Source organism: Symsagittifera roscoffensis, chromosome 6, assembly GCF_963678635.1.
Source record: "Symsagittifera roscoffensis chromosome 6, txSymRosc1.1, whole genome shotgun sequence".
In the NCBI taxonomy this organism is placed as follows: Eukaryota; Metazoa; Xenacoelomorpha; order Acoela; family Convolutidae; genus Symsagittifera; species Symsagittifera roscoffensis.
The window spans coordinates 2,594,734-2,614,696 of NC_087067.1; the positions used below are offsets into that span (position 1 = coordinate 2,594,734).

A 19,963-nucleotide genomic window follows, 5' to 3' on the forward strand; every position below is an offset into this window, starting at 1 on the left:
TCTAACCTTTGTTTACCAACTGGCGCTAAAAAACTCCATAAACTACTTTCATTTGAGTACAACTACGTTTTTACGGCTTTAAGTGAGCTTAGATAAGATTTTGTAAGCCTATGGGCTCACACCATATAAGTTCGAAATTACTCCAAAAATTTCAAACCGTTTTTTTTCGTCGCTGTCAAAAATTTTTGAAATTTCTTAATGTCGTTCGAATCACGGTTGAAAGGACTTTAATATAGTATATCATTTGACACATTCCAATAATTATTTGTGGTACCTGATTCTGCCTGGAAAACAAAGAAAAAAACTAAAACACCCGAATACAAAATTGCTCCCCATTTTTCAAATGGTCGGAACAAAAACTTGACGAAATTACTAATTTGATGTATAATTTATTCTCTTTTTCCTTGGTACTATTGACCGCATCGAATGCTTATTTTATCAGTTAATCAATTTGTCTGTTTTTTTTTGCCTTGAGACCATTCTGCTTATTGACCGTCGACCCTTCATTTCGGGTATCTTGAGGGTATCTTCATTGCAGCTTGTACTCGTAGCCGAGTGGTTGTGATTACATATTGATTTTTTTACTCCTTCATTTTTGTTTTGCACGCAAAATCAGCTACCACAAACTGTTATTGGAGAGAATTGAGTGATATATTAGTTTAAAGCCCTTTCATATTAGTTTAAAGCCCTTTCAGGCTTTAAAAATCATGATAAATTTTCTCAGTTTCGAGAAAAACGGGTTTGAAATTTTTCTTTTTTTCTAGTCTACCTTAGAGAGAGCGAGCAGGGCAGGCTTAAAATAGTTTATTTATACTAGCGAAGCAAAGTGTATGAATATGAATATATAATGTCATATGTGCTTTGACATTTGATAAATATCATTTTTCGGTTCATTTGATGCGTTTTTAATTCATCAAATGAACCGAAAAAATTATTTGTTTCAAACAGCAGTACAAAGATAAAAAGCTCGACTTCAAAACTTTCCAACTTAATGTATCTCGCATTTTTCCTTATGGCTGTCCAATATGCGAAAATAATTTGAAAAACTTTTTCGTTGTGTTTTCTAAAACTATGGTCGGAACATTCTGTAATACTTGCTCAGTAACCGGCTATCTTTGTTTTCATAAGCTTTGTCTGCGTTATGAGCAAAACCTTTTGAATACTATCAGTTGAATGCGATGTTAACATATGTATGGTTTTAATAACCCATTTAGCTGAAAATTAATAACCAGAATCGTCGTGCACGGAAATTACTTGTCAAATTTGGCAGTAATCGATATTGACTCAAAACCCATAATCTAGATGTTTTTATCTAGAGCTAAGACCAGCCTCTTAATTAAACTTGAATATGTGTTTATGTCTCATAAAGTTGCGTGATATGTTTCTTCAAAACTGTTTCTTATCAAAATCGGTTTCTTCTCAAATTCAGCTCGGTTCCATTTTCCGTCGATTAAACGAGTCAGACCTTCATTTTAACTGTGCGCATATTTGGACGATCTTAAATTTTTGACTATTTTTTTCTCGTGTAAATATACATTCGATCGAAGCATAGACTAACAGCGTGTATAATTCTAAATAAGATTTGGCTCATATCAGAAAAATATAAACACTTCAATTTACTTTATATAAAACAACTAGTTGCAAACAATGATTTTACTAGCTTAACATCTACAGAAGCAGTAAAAATCTGCTGAAAAGTTGTTCATTTAAAAAAAAAGATTTTTGACAGAAAATTAGTTTTGCTTTACGTTTTCTTCCTAAAATGACAGAAGTTAAAAGTGATAGTGGAAAACAGACGAAAGTGAATCAGACGCAAGAATGGCCTTTGTCTCCAAGAACTTCTGAAAATCTTCAGGATGACGTAAGTTTTTCACGTTATTTTTCCAACCAGTGTTGACTGTTCACGGGACCTTAGCATGTGGATTGAACCATTCAAGGCCAATAAAGTTTTGAGGTAGTTTAATTGTTTCTTTTTGTTTACAACCTCCGTCTTTTAACACCGCGTCGTTTTACCCCATTACTTTTTCACCCCTATTTAATCTTTCCGCGCAACAAATACACTCTTTTCTATAGACAAGATAGGGTAAAAACAATTATTGTTTTTAACATGTTGGAGTTGCAAGTTTAACTCAACGCAACATTATTTGTAGCGAGGCCTGTTAAGACTTGGTCAGCTGATGGTGGTCATATGTCCAATTCCATACTGTGAGATTTATGTAAATTCAAAGAGATATCATTTAATTTAATGACGTCATGCGTCAGAAAAATATAAAAATCTACCTTGAACGTTATCTTGAAAACTCCCAGAGCTGATTTCTAGTTAGATTTTATTCCCAGTACAAATTAGTCTGAGAATAAGCCTCTTTATCCTCGAGACAAAGGGTCTATATATAAGTTGTCCATATCTTAATGGAGAGCAGCTCTTGCTCTTAGTTAAGAATTACACGCATTTTGGGGCTAATTTTCTGGGCTCGACAATGTCATTTGACCCTCAAGCAGCGAGCACGAATCATGGTTGACCTCAAACTAGCCAAAGTCTTGAAGCAAATCATTTCACCAATCCGTCTTTTATAAGAATAACATCCTCTTTTAAGGAGCGTCGGGCACTGGAGAAAGCGAAAGACTACTGGAAGATATCGGAGGACTTGTACTCTGAGTCGACCGAGTGGAAAGTGGCCAAAGAGTCAGAGTTCATCCAGATCAGCAGCACTTACTGCGAGTCACTCAACCTCACCATTTTCAAAGTCAAGGTCAAGTAGTCTCCTACCCATAATCAATTCTAGTTGCTAAATTGAATCATCTTGTTTTGCTTAACTGACTCTAAAGTTTTCAGAGCTGCTTTGAGCTCAAATATGCAATCGCTTCAGAGGTCTGCTTGTGTTAAAGAATTCAAAATTGTGATGCAGAAAATTGTTTCAATATAAGTTGATTCTTTAAGGTTTCTGCGAAAGAGACCGAAAAATCAAAAGTACAGTCCCAGGCGTGCTCCAATCCTCCTCCCCCCCCCCCCCCCCCCTTCGTAAACTCAGCATCTCTTCCAGCTCTGAGTTCCAAAGTTTTCCAAAAAGTTCCGGCATTGGTACTATTTCTCTTCATTTTAAGCTGACCAACCCAAACATTTTTAGAGCAATTTAAAGTGGTATCGCTCGGCAAGTAATGCGATTTTTGGTCAATTGTTCCAAAAAATGCTGAAAAACGGAACTTTCCACTAATGAGCATAATTCGGCCAAATAAGTGATCATAATTTGGCAGTAAGTCTTGGGTTCTCACCAGTGGCGTGCGCAGAAATTTCTCTAGGAGGAGGCGATTTTTCGGGGAAAAAATGAGAGTTTTGTCGACTTTTTTTAGGTCGACAAATTTGGTTTTCTGAGCTCTTTTTTGATTTTTGATACCAAAGAACCCTATCAAAAATGAAGTTATGAGCACAGGCTAAGAACAACAGGCTAAAAATGACGTTTTGAGCACTTTTAAAAATTTGACCAAAAAGCCCCCTTCCCCCTCCTTCAAATTTAGTTATATCAAAAATGGATCTCGTAAAAATATGGCAACCAGAATTAAGGGAAAAAGGGCAGTCGCCCTCCCCGTACCCCTACCCCTCGGCCTGCTACTAGTTCTGACCAAGCTCGAAATACAGCTGGTTTTGACAGTGCTCGAATTGGTTGACCACAAAAGGTCAAGAAAAATTTCAAAAAACTCACCTAATCAAAAATTTTCCGCTATAACATGTTTTTTTTTGCGGAAGCTCTAGAGTAAGTGCTATAGCATATTCAACATCAGTATTTATTCTAGTGTGTGATGAACCAAAACTGGGCCAGAGCACTTGACGTTCTTCTGGACTACCCCTCTTGCCCTAGTTGGAACGACACATGTGAGACATGCGAGCTTGTGATGGACCTCTCCTCGCCCCTGGATTCGATTGAAACTACCCTGGATCCCACTAAAGAGCGCTCAGCTTGGGTGGCATACATGAGAATGTCGGATTCCGTGTCACGTATGATCTCCAAACGGTACTGAATTCTTTTTTTTTATTATTTTGATCAAAATACATTACAAGGCCAAACTGTGCACTGAGTAGGCGCACAATTTCGTGCGTGTAGGTCTCTGAAATCCAGAGACAAGTCTTTAAACATGCTAAAATTTTGTCTGAACGATCAAAGAAGGCGAAAGAACAAAAGAAGATGAAAGAGAGCGTCCTTGTTGCGGAATCCGCTTACAAACTCACAAAAAAAACATAGTTTGGCTTCGTTACATAAAAAATAAGTCAAGGAAAAAAGGAGTCTAACAAATCTTTTAAAAGGAAGTCCAGCATAATGATTGAAAGTTCAGGCCAAAAAGTGCTTATATAATTGTCACTTATATAGGTCGTGATGAGTTTTTTGCTTTGTTTTTCTGGGAAAAGTCTTAAATTTTGTTCACGCTCAAATTTGACGATTTTTTGCGGCTCGACTTGATAAACTTTTTTCTTCAAAATTTGGAAGCTGCAAAACGTTCAAAAAATTTCAATAATTTTTTGTCGGCTTCAAAACAGTAGACTTCAAAATAGAAATTTTGATCCGTTTTCCAAGAAATTGCTTGAATCAATGATTAAATAAATCTTAAAAGTTTTCGTGTTGACAGAAGTTGATTGCAATAAAACCATAGAATGAGAAAAATGCTTATCATACTATTCCATTGAAAAAAAAATGTATGAAAATTGAATTTTTGCTTAAATGAAATTGTTTGGAGTCTTAAACCGTAATTGAAACTGTATGACTCGCATTTTTGCCACAAACAGAATTGTATGACTTTTTATGCGTTTTTCCTTCAATTGAGAGTAAATGAACGTAGTTCAGACTCTTATATAAGTCAGGATGATTTTTTCTTTTTTTCTTTTAAAAAGTCTTAACATGTGTTCAGACTGAAATTTTTCTCGCGGTTTGACTTTTGATTTCTTTTTAATTTCAGTGTTTTCCTTTGTTAAAAGGATGGCAAACTCCACTATCGAACAGCAAAAATGTAAACATCACAAAATCTAGTTTTGAAAGTGGATTTTAATTTTATTCTAGTTTTCCTAAGTTGTTTTAGTTTTTATCGAAAAGGTGGCATTCATAAATTGTTCCAAAAACTCTGAGAGCTTGAAAAGCATCTATTTTTTCTTTGAAATTAGAAAGTTGAGGTTTTTTTGGAAAAAAACTGTCTGTTTTTTTTTCTGTTTACTTTTTTTTCAGTTTAATCGATGTGATTTTTTGTCTTAATTTTTAACGCAAGGGAAAAGTTTTTCGGAAATTGGTCGCCTGAGCATAAAAGTGATTTTTAGACAAAAACACTAAAATTTTCCTTAATTTTGGATAGTTTACTTGAAACTTTTGGTTGTAGTCACGTGAAAATGATGTATACATAATTTTAACGAGTGGATTTTGTATCAACAGCGTCTTCTCTATAAAATTAATAGAATCCTTATTTTGATCTCCAAAATGCTGACGTTTAACGAAAACTGGTGTGAAACTGATTTCAAACTAACTGAAAACTATGTTTAACAATTTTTGAAAATAATATTTTTTCTTTTTGATGATTTTGTGCTCTCTTAACAGAAAGCGACTTCAAAATATTTTTAAAGTATCTAAAAACTATTTTACTAGATTTTTTAAGATTCTGTTGTGGAAAAAGTGTATTATTCTTCGAGCGCGCTTTTATTACTTTCATTTAACGAAAAACATCAATCAGCTCTTTGAAAAGTACCCAAAATTTTTTGATTTAAGTTAACATGGAAAAATTGCTTTTCATACAGTTTTGATAGATGGAAATTGTATGTTCAGCTTTTTTTATCTGAACAGAGAAGTTGTTTTATGTTTTAAACGACCAGAAAATTTCAATGTCGTCAAAACACAAAAATTTTGTTTAGAAGGTGGTATAAACATTTTCGAAAAGTGTATGGAAGTTGTATTAGAAACAATATGTTCATTAGTTATTGTAGCGAATTTTATGATAAGCGTTTTTCTTGTACTGAGCTCAACTCGGGTTGTCATAGTTACATTTATTAGAATAATGAACTGTTTTCAACGCATATCAGACAATTTTTAATTTCAAATCACCATGACCAAATATATTGGAAGACTTGAGCATTTAAAGAACACAGTAACGTGCTCCCATTCAGAGTTATTACATATTGGCACCATAGACGCCTTTAGAAAACTTTTTGTTTGGTCACCAAAAATGGATGTCATAAAATAATACCAAAGGGGGAACCTTTGGTTGGCGAGGGGATCGAATCACTGGGGTGGGGGAAGGAGGCGACCGCCCCACCCCTGTTCCTCCTAAATTAGCCCCAAGATGCTAGTTGATGCTGTTTCTATCTTTTCCATGGTTTTCAGGGACTTCTGCACTTGTTTTTTGATGGAGAAAGGACAAGATCACGCATTGTATGTTGGAACTGGTGCTGATGTCGTCGCCTGTCCTCCGCTCAAAAAATGTGTCAGGTAAAGCAGCGATCATGTTTTTTTTCTGTTGATATCTTAGTTGAAATTGTTATCAGATTTTAGCTTTTGAGGAAAAAAAGAATATACGACGCACCAACAATTTTTTGGGCGTTATCAAACTGACTAGAATAGAAATTTAAACTAAGTTGCGTTCTCATGTTTTTCCTAAAGGATTGTTAGTAGTGTTTTTTTTTCAGCACAAATGAGGGTGCAAATTTCTCTTCATCTCCTACATGTTTTCTTGGTATTATCGAAATTCCTGAATTATTTTGGAGCAATTTATACACATTTTTATAGTTTTAGAGATAGTTTCGACGATCAATCAGTTTCGGCTCAGTTTTTTACTCTTTTTTTTTCTAAATCAATACTTAGGACGATAGTTTTTGTCCGGTTCAAAATAAGTGTCTATCATTTATACCAAAACTTTACCAAAAATGCTTCAAAATTGTTCTTATGTCGAATTGTTAATACTTGACTTATGAGCATCGTTATGTCATCGGGCAATTTTTTGTGCAAAGCGTAAAATGTTCTAAGATATTTACTTCCAGTTTTTTTAAAGCTTTTGATAACTGTTTTTTTTTTTACACAAATGAAATTGTTCTTTATTTCAGAGGGGAACAGTCAATTCTTGCCGTCAAAATAGAGAAAATCGATGAAGATAGTTGTGTGATGACGCAATTAGCTTCCATTAATTTCAAAGTAAGCTCTTGCATTTAATTAGTATGATGTTTTTGTTCACTTTTGAATAAATCCATTGCATTTCATTTCAAAATTGTCAAAAAGTTATTGGGTTTTAAGTCAAATGTTTGATTATGAATTGTAATTAAGAAAACGGAAAAAAGTTGAGCAAAGAGAATAAATTCGATTACGGTTAAATTTATAATTGTTTTTAGGGTATGTTGTTCCAAACACTTGTTGATCTCTCTATGGTCAAAGCTCTGAACACATTCGCCCAGTGCTTGCGAGATCACGCGAACAGTTTGAGTGCCGATCAAAATCAGAACTCTGAAAATCATCACAAAATACCAGGAAAGAAATTATAGTGCAGTAAATTAATTATATTTTTAAGGCTCAATATTTATTATATTTGAGTATCAGTATTTGATTTGCTTAAGCTTGATTTTGCTTGGACTAGATCGATTTAATTGCTTTACTAATTAATAAAACGTTTAATCATTAATGAATAATTTACAGCACACCTGCCATTTTGGCTCCCGGTGTTATAAAGAAAATTGGTTTTTACCAAGGTCATTTTTTTGTCCAATAGTCTGCTTCTGTATTAAATGATTCTGATCATCGAAATTGTTTAATTTGTTTGAGAAAGCAATTCAAAGATTTCAAATTGAGTTTTCAGGACACTCGAACCCGAGCTTTTTTACACTGGAAAAAAATTGATATAAGAGCAAAGAACCGACAAAAGGATTCAAAAATGATGTATCAAGGTGCACCATCAGCTATGTGTTACAGTTATCTGTAGAAGCTATTTTTTTTTCAATGTGAAAAATCACCAGAAAAAAACGAAGTAAATTGGACTAGACAAACATAAGAAAACTTTTGGGCTTACGATCTGATAGCCTTATAAAAAGAAACATTCAACAAAAGGACCATTCAAGATGTTACAAAAAAATCTAAAGAATATTGTGATTTAAAAAATGTAATAACCTGCAAATGCATACAGAGATTAGAACGTTATCGATAATTTTTTAATGAATAATTTTAACGAAACTGAAACTATTGGACAAATCAGTCTTTTCAAAATAGGTTTCTCAACTTAGACTGTAAGAACTTAATAGTACTTTTTACGCTTGCGATTAGCATGCGTTATCAAACTATAATATATACTTTTTTCCTAGTTAATATTTAGTTTAACAAAATTAGTTGAATCACTTGCTGACTGCAGTTGACTTCTTTCCACTTTTCTTCTCTAAACATCTTCCAGGTTGCTTCTCCCTTGGCCTGAAGGTAAATAAATTGTTCTTGTACCCTAAGTTCTTGGGTTCGAGTCGTATTTTTTCAATATCGAGGAATTTGATTTCAAAAAATCCCAGAAAGTTTTATTGTAAATATGCCACAACGGATTTTGCTTATGCTGTAGACAATTTTTCTTGTAGTTACAAGTACAAATGTTGTTCATTCTAAATTCAGGGGTTGACTTGAAAGATTTAGAAGAATTTTTTTCATAGAATTTTTTTTTCGGTTCAGTTGGTGTCTGCTCAAAGATTGTCTTAGTTGCCACATCACTGTAAGCAATTTTTTCTTGTAATTGCAAGCGGAAGTGATGTTCATTCTAAATTCAGGGGTTGACTTGAAAGATTTAGAAGAATTTTTTCATAGAATCTTTTTTTTTCGGTTCAGTTGGTGTCTGCTCAAAGATTGTCTGCTCAAAGATTGTCTTAGTTGCCACATCACTGTAAGCAATTTTTTTTGTAATTGCAAGTGGAAGTGATGTTCATTCTAGTTTCAAGGGGACTTGGAAGATTTTTAAAGAAATCAAAAACTCATTTTTCTTCTGTTCAAGTGGTTTCAGCTCAATGATTGTTGGCTTAGTTGACTCATCACTGATTTTTCTTTTGCTGTAAACAATTTTCTTTGTAGTTGCCTGTGCAAGTGATGTCCATTGTTATTTAAGGTGCTACTTTAAACTTCTTTTTTTTTACCAAATTAGATTTTTTTTCGACTAAACTTGGGTCTGCTCAAAGATAGTCGGCTTTTTTTTCATTAGTTGCTTATTTGTTCCCTTGTTGCCGTTTTAAAATTCAAGTGTCTAGCATGTTTACCTGGAATGAACTTCTATCGAGACATGTGATAAAATTTGCTTTTTTCGACTCTTATGTTTTTTTTTTTTTTTTAAATCGCAAGTGGTGCGAAGCTCCGATTCGCCTGTGTGAATTATCACACAAATGAGATGAGTAATTTTGTTGAAAAAAATCTAATTTATACTGGATAATGATATGAGCAAAACTGTTTGTTGGTGAAGTGTTTTTGGCTAGATTTCATAACAGTTTGATCTAACAAAAAAGTGGTTGATGCTGAATTAAACAATTTAATCGAATCTTTGACAAAACCTAAAAATTAACTCTGTTGCCAAAAAAACTTTCCGTTTTAGCATCCCATTCAAGTCTTTCGTGCCGAAGATGAAAAAAGAAAAAAGACTTGAATGGGATGCTAAAACGGAAAGTTTTTTGGTAATAAAGTTAATTTTTAGGTTTTGTCAAAGATTTGATTAAATTGTTCAATTCAGCATCAACCATTTTTTGTAATTTTGTTAGGTCAAAATGTTATAAAATTTAGCCAAAAACACTTCACCAACAAACATTTTTGCTCATTTCCTTATCCGATACGCTTTGTACGATGTCAATTTGCTTACATAATCTTTCAACCTTAAGTACTGTTCTCTCGTGCCGAAGATGAAAAAAGAAAAGAGAACAGCACTTAAGGTTGAAAGATAATGTAAGCAAATTGACATCGTACAAATGGCACTAAAAACTTTTGCTAGAGCTATGAAATTGATACTCCTTTGAATAAACAGGTAAAAGGGTTATTTACTTTTAAAGTCTGAAATATCTTAGTCCACAGACTTTTTTGCGACAATCAAATAACCAATTGTTTATTTCATGTTTTTCATGTTATTTGATTTACTTGGCGGTTAAGTAGTCTCAGTGGTAACATTATACAATTATGCAATTATGAAAGCTTTTAACTTTTGTTTCGAAGTATCTTCAATCGCGATCGAAAGGGCTTTTAGATAATACCGCATTTGATCAATTATGAGTTTGGAGTTAGCTGTGCTAAATCAGGGGAAAATACTCTAGAAAATGGTCGAATCAAAATATATTTGTTCATTTTCACGTATATAATTTTAGTTTCATCATTTGCAAATATCAAATAGAGATAATTACCAATGAATTCGTCAAAAAATCCCAATTTTTTACAAAATCAAATTTTCCAGTTTTCAATAAGTTGAAACAACAAGAAAATACAATGCGATTTTGGCTTTTCTACCGTTTCCCCACATGCCTTTGTTGTGCATCAAAATACATCAATTTTACAGAGCTGTCATATAATGTATGCAATTGTGTCTGAGAACAAAAAGGGTTTGTTATTTCGTAAAATTTCTATGGATAATTGTCCATCTGAAAAACGGACAATTGTCTTCGAAAAAAAATTCAAAAAAAATTAAAAAACCGGTTTCCTGAGCTTTTCCAAAAATTTTGCAGAGTTTGTAACGAATTTAAAAGACTTTTTTCAAAAACAATTTCAAAAACAATTTTTCTCGGAAAAAAATTTAGATCTTAAAAAAAATTGTTGCTATCAAAGCACTCCTATTTTCTGGCTTTACTCACTCAATGATAGATGGAAAAAATGTAAAGATTTTATTTCAACATTTTCTAACTTTTTTGAAAATTTTAAAAATGATTTCAAATAAAGACTAAAGGTTGTAATTTGATATATAGCTTGACGCGTTCTAATGATTATTTGTGAGAACTGATAACTTGCGTTGAAATTTTCTAAGAAATATAGAAAACTAAAACATCGGAGGCATAGCTCCTCCCTTCAGTAGTCGGAGCAATAAAAGTTTTGAAATCTGTATGGGCAGCGGAAAAGAGGGCTCTTTTTCCTTTTCCCCCACCTCGTATGAGCATCAATTTTATGATGTAATGAGTGGTTTTACAAGGTTAATTATGCAGACCAATGATGTTTGTCATGGCCCGATTAGTCCGCATGCCAATTCTCGGCTCTTTTCCACTTTCCCCCCACCTTTCAAAATATCGATTTTTATGTTTGTTTTACGTGTTATTACGGCTAAATGCGTGATGTTACGCTGTAATGTATGAAGAACAAATCTGTTCATAATTGTCAATTTGTTCACCATGCCAAATTTCATTGCATTATGACAACGTTAAATAAGGTTTTCAAAAATTAATTTGAAGGGGGGAACTGGAAAAGAGCCCAATTTTCTTGTTAATCGGTTGGTGGGAACCGTAATTTTGCTTGTAAAAAATTGCAGGTGATGGGTAAAGGAAAAAGAGCCGAAAAAAGCTTGACTTTAATTTATTTTCACTTTTGTGGCTTAGATTTTAAAAGAATGTTTATCTAGCCAATCGAAAAGAGCAATCCTTTTGAATATGACTCACAAATATAACTTTTGCATTTTAAAATGAACATACCAATTGAAAACTCACAATTTCCACGTGCTGTTTTAGACTCAGCTGCAACTCAGGGCAATTTTCTCAACAAAACCAATTCCGCGTCCAAGTTTAGTTTTCAAATTCAAGATCAAAGCAACCGACGAAAGATACAAGATCAACCAAAGTTGAACGATCCCAAGATTCTTGAGAAGACTAAGCGACCCCAGTAAAATCATCATTTGTTAAACCCAATAAAACCTCCTAACTACTTATTTTTTGCCGAAACTTCTCTGTTTTTACTATACCTAGCGTTTTTTACCCAATACCCCCGTTGATTTTGGAAGAAATCCAAAAATGGGCAACGATCCGTGCGCCGATTCCGACACTTTCTACTTTCGACCTCCCGGATGCACTTGTAAGCTGAGAGTCTGCATCTGTCCCAGAGTTCGGCCCAAGTGCGGAATGGTCAAACCGGGCATCCCGACATCCCCGGTCTGCTGTTGGACCAGTAATGCCGGCTGTGGATCCGGAGGAGTCGGTGGGGGCTGCGGCTCTTATTCAACCAGTTGTTGTTCCACTTGTCATAATGATATTGCAAATTGTAGATGTAGTCATGGATACGGACGGTGCTGATAAAACGACAAAATTTGACAAATTCAAAAAACTTTTCTGGTGATGCACAGGACCAAGAAAAATGTCACGAGCCAAACTTTTGTTTGTTTGCAAATAAGCCTTTAAGTTTGTTTTTTAACTTTGTTGTTTATAGTTTGGTGAACAAAAGTTGAATATACCATTCAAAGTTTTTGTCCCCTTAAATAACGATAAAAATGATTAATTGTAGTTTCTGCGATTTGCACAGGATCTATGAAAGGCCATCTGGATCAATTGAGCAACCTCTCCCCCCCCCTCCCCCCCCCCCTCCCCATTCTCGCTTGGGGGGATAAAGCTCAATAGATTCTTGAGACATGTTTATAAACACTTGAAAGTAGTTTGGATGATATGAAATCATAAACAGATTCTCCAACGAATGAGGAAGGCCAAAACTTACAATATCAAAGCTCAAAAATTACAATCAAAGTGAAAAAGAATCAATAAATTTGAGGCAAATAAAGCTACTTTTTTCTGTCCTCAAAGGATGAAAAGTGTTTTGCACACAATATTATGGTGCTGCGGAGAGCAGTATTTAATATCCAGATCCAAGGCTAGAGCATCAACCCTGATAATTCGCTTTCTGATGAGGCAATGGTCGCCCAAACAAAAGTTTACAAAAAAATTATAGAATCGAATTTTTTTTTTATAAAATTTGATTTTTTTTTCTTTTTCAAAATTTTTCTCGATACTCATACGAAATAAAATTCAATCGGTCAATTGATCCGACCATTTAGCATGTCTAAGCATAGTCAGTTTCTCTTATTTAACCTCATTCCTGACAGTTCTTTTGTGTTGAGCGAAGATATTTTTTTGCGACTCAAGGCCTTTTTTTGCGTCCACAACTTTCAAGTGGTACCACTATTGCAGCCGTAATTTTTTCAGAAATTTTGTTAGTTAAAATTTTTTCGTTTCGCAAAATTTATGGTAAAACGTTTTTTGCTTGATTATCGGGCTGTTTTCCAGTTTCCCATCCCCCTTATAAAATTACAAATTAAGATTTTAGAAACTGTTCAAATACTAAATTGCAGGTAACGAATGTTTTCACAAATTGTTCACATGTTTATGCTGATAGTTTTATTACAGTTTAGAACATCAAAAGTAACTTTAAATTGACTTGTGTAATGTGAATTTCCTAAAAAATCGAAAAAAGGGATTTTCCAAAAATTTTGAGTTTCTGAAAAAATCAAAACTGGTAAGGAGCCGATTATTGTTAAGACCGCTGACTAAAATATCAAAACCTGCAAGAAACTGTAATAAAAACCAGGCGCGGATCTAGGAATTTCTCGAAAGGGGGCGGATTTACAAAAAAAATGAAATTTTTGTCGACCTTTTTAGGTCAACCAAATTAAATTTGTGAGCTTTCCCAAACCACTATAAAGACCCTAATTTCACCAAATTTTCTGCGCAGCAGGCAAATTTTTGAAAAAAACGTCAAAAAAAGGCGTTTATAGGCACTTTTTGGAAAATTTGGCTCTTTTCCAGTTTCCCACCCCCCTCGTAAATTTTCAAAATAAAACTGTTCAAAAATTGTTCACACGGCATTTTGCATGGAGGAATTGTTGTAAAAATTTGTAAATGTTGTAAACCTGTTCACACTGATAAGTTTTAACGCAGTTTAAAAGACGACAAGTCATTTTAAATAAGTTTTCATATAGTAAATTTCTGAAAAAATTTCCATAAAGTAAATTTCCGAAAAAATCAAAATCACCTGTTCACACTGATAAGTTTTAACGCAGTTTAAAAGAAGAAAAGTCATTTTAAATAAGTTTTCATATAGTAAATTTCCGAAAAAGTCTATACATATTTTTCGGCGCGCGCTCCCCCCTCAAAATATGTATAGACTGGCGCTGAAGGCGCATTTAGAAAAATTTCAAGGTCAATCTCTTTGTGTGAAACGTTTAACTAGTTTTTTGAAAACTTTTCACCTGTGCTATTTTTTCACTAAGCATATCTTGTAAATCTCCTTAAAAGACGCTATAGACTGCTGCATTCATTTTCTAAACAATATTCCTAAGCTCGGTTTTGCTTCCTTTTAATTTTTCAAGTGAAGCAAGTAATAGATCACATGATAACATCACGCATTTAGCCGAAAAATATGTAAATCATTTTAAAAAGCAAAAGTTTTGAAACTTGTTGTAATCATAAAACAAATGATAAGAACTTTCCCACACCCCAAAACTTGATCGAGTTCGACAGGAATGCTCGTCGTCGGTCAATCTCATTAAAGTGAAATTTCTTCTGTCGAATTATACTCGTTCCAACTTTATCCTGGGTCAAATTTTCCTAAAAATAGTACCTGAAGTGACTAATTTTGGTTCAAATTTTTCTTCTGCTCGACGAATTCAAAATTTACTAGTGTTTGAAAAATTGGCTCTTTTCCAGTTTCCCCCCACCTTTCAAATTCAATTTTAAAAAGCGTATTACGTTGTCATAATGCAATGAAATTTGGCGTGGTGACCAAATCAACAATTCTGAACAGATTTGTTCTTCATACTTAACAGCGTAACATCACGCATTTAGCCGTAATAACACGTAAAACAAACATAAAACTCGGTATTTTGAAAGGTGGGGGGAAAGTGGAAAAGAGCCGAAAAATTAAACGGTGTTTTCTTATATACAATTTTCTGCAAAGGAATTTGAACAAAATGCAATACTTTGGTCGATTACCGTCAAGAAGATATTTTAGATGGAATTTTATTGGCCAAGAACATCATCTAAAAATGTCAAGGAAAATTAGGCAGTCCTCATACTTCAAATTGTCCAATAAAAATGAATAAAATCAAAAATGAAAACTTGTAAATAAAAGACAAAGCATCATGAAATGTGGCCCTTGCAATGTCCTAAAAGCAGGTTTTGTCATACGGGACTTTTTAAAAGGCTGTCATTTCCAACTGTATTAACTCGTATGCATCATTTTGCACGATATAGATGGAAATATTTGGATTTTTTGCTATCATGTGCTTGCAAACCGACGCTGTGGTTGCTGAAACTTAATTCCGTTTGGCCCAACAGCACAAATTTTGATTCATTTTATCAGTTTGTCAAATGTCCGAGATTTACCGCGGTGAATCGATAAAAAAAGAAACCCCAAAACTGGTATTTTAAAGAGTTCAGATTTGGACTTTGGGTAAGGCCAATAAGTTCTTTCTTTTCATGAAATCTAACAAGACTGCTCGTATCAGGGTGAAGCCCTGAATGTTCCGACTGCCTTTAAAGTTTATGGAGCAGTAATATCATAAACAACATAAAAAAATAAAATAAAATAAAACGAAAACTTTTTTCTAAAATTTGAATTTTTTTCTATAAAAATCATCCCCCCACACGCCATATAAAGTACAAAACAATAGATTTCGCTCCTTGTAACAAATCAATTTTGGCAAACACGCTTTAACAAATCACCTTGTAACAAATAAATTATGGCAAACACGGTAGGTTGGCTAGTGTGATATGTGGCGCTGTCCTGCTGGAATCAAAATCTTCTGATGTCTCTGTGGTTTGAAGTTATCTAAAGCTGCAAAATTTTCGCTAGATGATAAATATGCAATTGATGGGAAAAAAAATCAAGAAAACAGCAATGCGCGATTGTTAAAAAATTGTTTTTTTTTTTTTTAAAATATTCTTAAGTTGTGAAAATCAAGTAGTTCATACGTTAAATGAGTTGGAAGCGAAAACCATCTCAAAGGTCTCACAGACTAACAAGCACTCTGTGATCAGCTTGTCATAACACGTTTCCTAAGGGTGCTTTTTGAAATAGAAAATTGTTTCTTTTCAAATAAAAAGAAGTTATTTTTTGTTTTGAGTAGTTCATCATCTTGAAGAACAAAATCTGAAACCATGCCAGTAATTGACTCCATCTTTCTAGTTTCTTAATTTTTTTCGTAGCTAATTTAAATGTTCAGTTTTTTGTATTTGGTGAAATCTGTAAATGATGAATTTTGTAATTGGTGAATTTGTAATTCAAAAAATGTTAAATTAATTTATCCAGACGTAACAACCATATTTGCAAAATTTAGTTACAATTAAGGTCAATAAAAATTACACCAAGACTAAAGCTATATCAATTTGAGCCATTTTGGTTCCAAAAACCAAACGGTTCCACGCCGGAGTCTTTGTAAAATGTTCAAAAAGTGATTTCGAATAAAGTATACCAATTTGATTCGGTAAAAAAAAACGATTTTGAATATTGAACAAAAGTTATTTTTCTATGCATATGCAAAAAGTTTATACCCTTGTTAAATTTTTTTGACTTAATAAGAAGCTTACTTTGATATAATAAGCTCAGCAATTGACATGCAGTTTCAGCGCAATTTCTGATTGACTAAAAGTTCAAACGAAATCAATGTTTGGGGTAAAAATTTTGGGCTCAAAAATTTGGTTCAATTTTGTGTGAAATGTGCACTATTTTTTGGGGGACTGGATCTCTACTTGGTTATTTTCTAGGCTTAGATTGTTTTTCACCATTAAGCGACCATCACGAATCATTGCGCGACTGGAACCAGGTTTAAGCCTGCTACCAATTGTACCAAAACATAAAGCTCATTAAAATGTTAACAAATGTTAAGTTAACACTATTCATTCATAAGAGAAAGGACCAATATACCAGCTGTTCAGCTCATCACGGAGAACCGCAATTGTGTTCCTGCTTGAGAACTACATGCATTAGTTTTGGTTATTTTTTGGGCTGGGTAATCTTGCCTGACCCTCAACCAACAATCACAGATCATGATGGGCCTGCACAACCGACCTTTCGATTGAGAGGCGGAGATGTAATCACTTAACCACCGTTTCCCTTAATCCTATAACTTGACTTTATTAACAATAGCAGCATCCACCAGTGGATGGATTTAGGAGTGGGGGAGGGGGGGAGGACGCCTTCTTACTCTCAGGGATTCGACCCCCTGCCGACCCAAAGGGTCCTCCTTTGTACTATTATGAGATGTACGTTTTTGGCTGACTGACATTAAATTTTTTCAAAAGGCGCCTTTGGCGCCTAAAAAAACATTTCTCAGAAAAATGCAATTTGGTTAAATTAGGGTCTTTATGTCTTTATAGCTAAGAAAATCAAATTGGTCGACCTAAAAAAAGGTCGACAAAAGTTTCAACGTTTTTTTTTCAAAATCTGCCCCCCCCCCTACTCTCAAGAAATTCCTAGATCCGTGCCTGGATCAACCGCACCCCCGACCTGTATTGGTTTGAACCAAAAACTGATTTTCGCTAAAAAAAAAACTGCAAAAGTTTATGCTTGCTTCATAAATTATAATTTGTGAAGTCTATACCTAACGGACCGTCATAATTAGAAAAACCATCTATACTTGGCCAGTTTTTAGGGTTAAACGATTTGAAAAGTTACGACTTTTGGCAATTTTTTAGTTAGAGCATGTTTTTGTGAAATTACATCTAGGTATACCTTCCGTTATTTTATGTTTCGTGTTTAAAATCAATGAAAATGCTAATTTTGCAGATATGAGCTGAATTAAATAATCAAAACGTAATTTCCATTTTTTGAATTTTCTTTCATTCAAATTAACTCATTAAGAGAAAACTCAATTTGATATTGACTAATATCGACTCAAATTCTCAGTTAATTCCATCTAACTGTATCGACAAGTTTTAAATTTCGGTCTTTAAGCTGTAATTGGAAGTTATAGAGAAAATTTGCAGCTTCAGGTAAATTTTTTCACATTTACCGCTAAAATATGAAGAAGTCACAAAAAAAATGAGCTCCGTGACAGTATTTGACAAGTTTTTTTGAAACAATCAAACAAATATTTTTGGCAATTTGGTCACAAAAAAGCACTTTGGGAACATTGTCGGTGATGTTTGTAAATTACTTCTCTTATTTTAAACTTTTTTTAAGCTGAAAACTTAATTAAAATACTCAGTCCTCAAAGACTTTGTCGATTTGATCTTAAGTTTGTGTTTGAAATAGAAAAACAGCACCCGGGAAGTCCGCATGGATAACGAGACAATGATAGGGGGGTATAATTGGACAACAACAGGAGCAGAGGGAATGGGTGAGGGGGGTATCAGAACAACCACCCCCTGGAATATGTTCGACTACATATCGTACGGATACTGGGACTACCTACTGATCAAATGGAAGATCAGAGCTGGATCTCTTACTGTTATGGTGAGCTGATTAGCATTTTCCATACATGTCGTGTGTATATGTGAGTATCTGTTGAGTTATATCCTTTTGGGTATACTCATAGAGTAATTTCAGATAAAGTACACCGTCTGCTCGTCACGCTATCTTATTTTCGGCCGGATAGATTTGTGCAACTTCTTAGTCTAATACCAATCTTAATCTACTCTTATATCTCCTAGTTTTAATAGAACTAGTGTACACCGGTTTATGCGAGTTAGTTGCAGAATGAGAACAACTGTATTCTAAGCTTAATTCAAATTGTTCTGGTGTTGAAACTACAAGTAGTTTCAACACTTACAAATAAGAGGGTTGTTAGTTTGATGGAGTATGATTGGTTAGTACTCAATATTTTATAGAGATAAAATATCAGAATAATATCCAATAATAAATTCTAGTTTAGATCTGGTTCCACCCATCCGGGGTTTAGAGAGTTTTAGTTCTTCAGTGATCTATTGTAGTGGAGGATGGATGAAGGTGTCTTTCTTTTAGAAATTGTGAGCATATTCTTCTTTCTGATTTGGAAGAAGAGTTGTTATCACGATCGTTTCGCGAGATCGTATTATGACTTCTGATCGGTTGTGATAAGTGTTGATTTGTTTGATTATAGAATAGCAATGTTCCAATCTCGTTCGGAAGTGGCATGTAGTTTAACTTTGGATGCTGTGCCTGGTGACTTGGATCTGTACGTATACTTGAACATCGAGATGGCCATTGTTCGGTTGCAATGTGTTTCCTTTGCTGCGATGCCAAGTCGTACTTTAAATCCGTTGAGTGAAGTGACTGTAGGCAGGTTGTCGGGTGTGTTTTGCCATTCCGTAGTTGGAGTGTGATTGGTGTGTCAAGTTCCTTGCTGCTCGTTTTTGGGCTGTATGTTATCTATATACTGCATTGTATTATTTACATATGCAAATCTTTGTTAATCATGTTTTTGGTTATGATCCTGTATTAGTTTTTTTCGCAAAAGCGTTATTGTTTAGTTCGGTTATTTTTAAGAGCTACTCACCTTTGAGTAACTCTCGTCAAAAATAGAGTGTGTGTCACAAAGCGTGGGTGTAGCACGGTGGGTTAGGCCGGCTATAGAGCATGCTCAGGACGTTCTCTCTGGTGGGTTAGGCCAGGAGTGGGAGTATAAATTCATGCTCTCTTTTTTGGAGGGTCCTGTTTGTGTTCAACCTTTCGTACATTTTTTATTACTGGTTTTTTCTTTTTATTTTTTGCCTTGATTGTGTTTTTTCTTCAAAATTCAAATAGTTTGTTTTGGGTTTAATTTTTGACTTTTTTGTGTTTTGTTCTTTTGTGTTCAGACTTGAAAGTAGTCTTCAAAAGAATAGTTTATCCAGTTCTAAGCTGGTGTTAGTTCAGTTTGGGTACCGTGGGTTTTCTTTTCTTAATCATGCTGTTAGGTTGTGTTTAGTACGCTTGCGTTGATTAGTTTGGATTAATATATAATTCCTTTCCAACCGCGTTAAAGGAAAGTTTGAAATGTGTGAAAACTGGTTAGAGTTGTTATCAGTGAAAGTTAAAACTTAAAATCATTGTTCTAATACAACAAACCACTTTCTAAAACGCAAAATTCAGAA

The 19,963-nt window shown here is 34.1% G+C and overlaps 3 protein-coding genes across 4 annotated transcripts in view; all 3 read left to right on the top strand.

Moving 5' to 3' along the window:
- LOC134848127 (copine-5-like) overlaps positions 1 to 19,963 on the top strand; it is a 546,303-nt gene that overhangs the window by 212,051 nt on the left and 314,289 nt on the right. The window lies entirely within an intron of this gene.
- LOC134847686 (uncharacterized) lies at positions 1,295 to 7,801 on the top strand. The gene is made up of 6 exons (XM_063864858.1): positions 1,295 to 1,861; positions 2,595 to 2,750; positions 3,790 to 4,007; positions 6,351 to 6,455; positions 7,067 to 7,154; positions 7,349 to 7,801. Exons 1-6 carry the CDS (start codon positions 1,763 to 1,765, stop codon positions 7,496 to 7,498), a joined length of 816 nt encoding a protein of 271 aa, XP_063720928.1. The 5' UTR covers positions 1,295 to 1,762; the 3' UTR covers positions 7,499 to 7,801.
- Positions 17,789 to 19,963, top strand: part of LOC134848439 (galanin-like G-protein coupled receptor npr-9) — a 55,329-nt gene continuing 53,154 nt past the window's right edge. For both annotated transcript variants that reach the window (XM_063865898.1, XM_063865900.1), the window contains exons 1-2: positions 17,789 to 17,902; positions 18,165 to 18,365. In XM_063865898.1, coding sequence (XP_063721968.1) covers positions 18,189 to 18,365 — 177 coding nt within the window. In that variant the 5' untranslated portion in view covers positions 17,789 to 17,902; positions 18,165 to 18,188. The remainder of the gene's footprint in view (positions 17,903 to 18,164; positions 18,366 to 19,963) is intronic.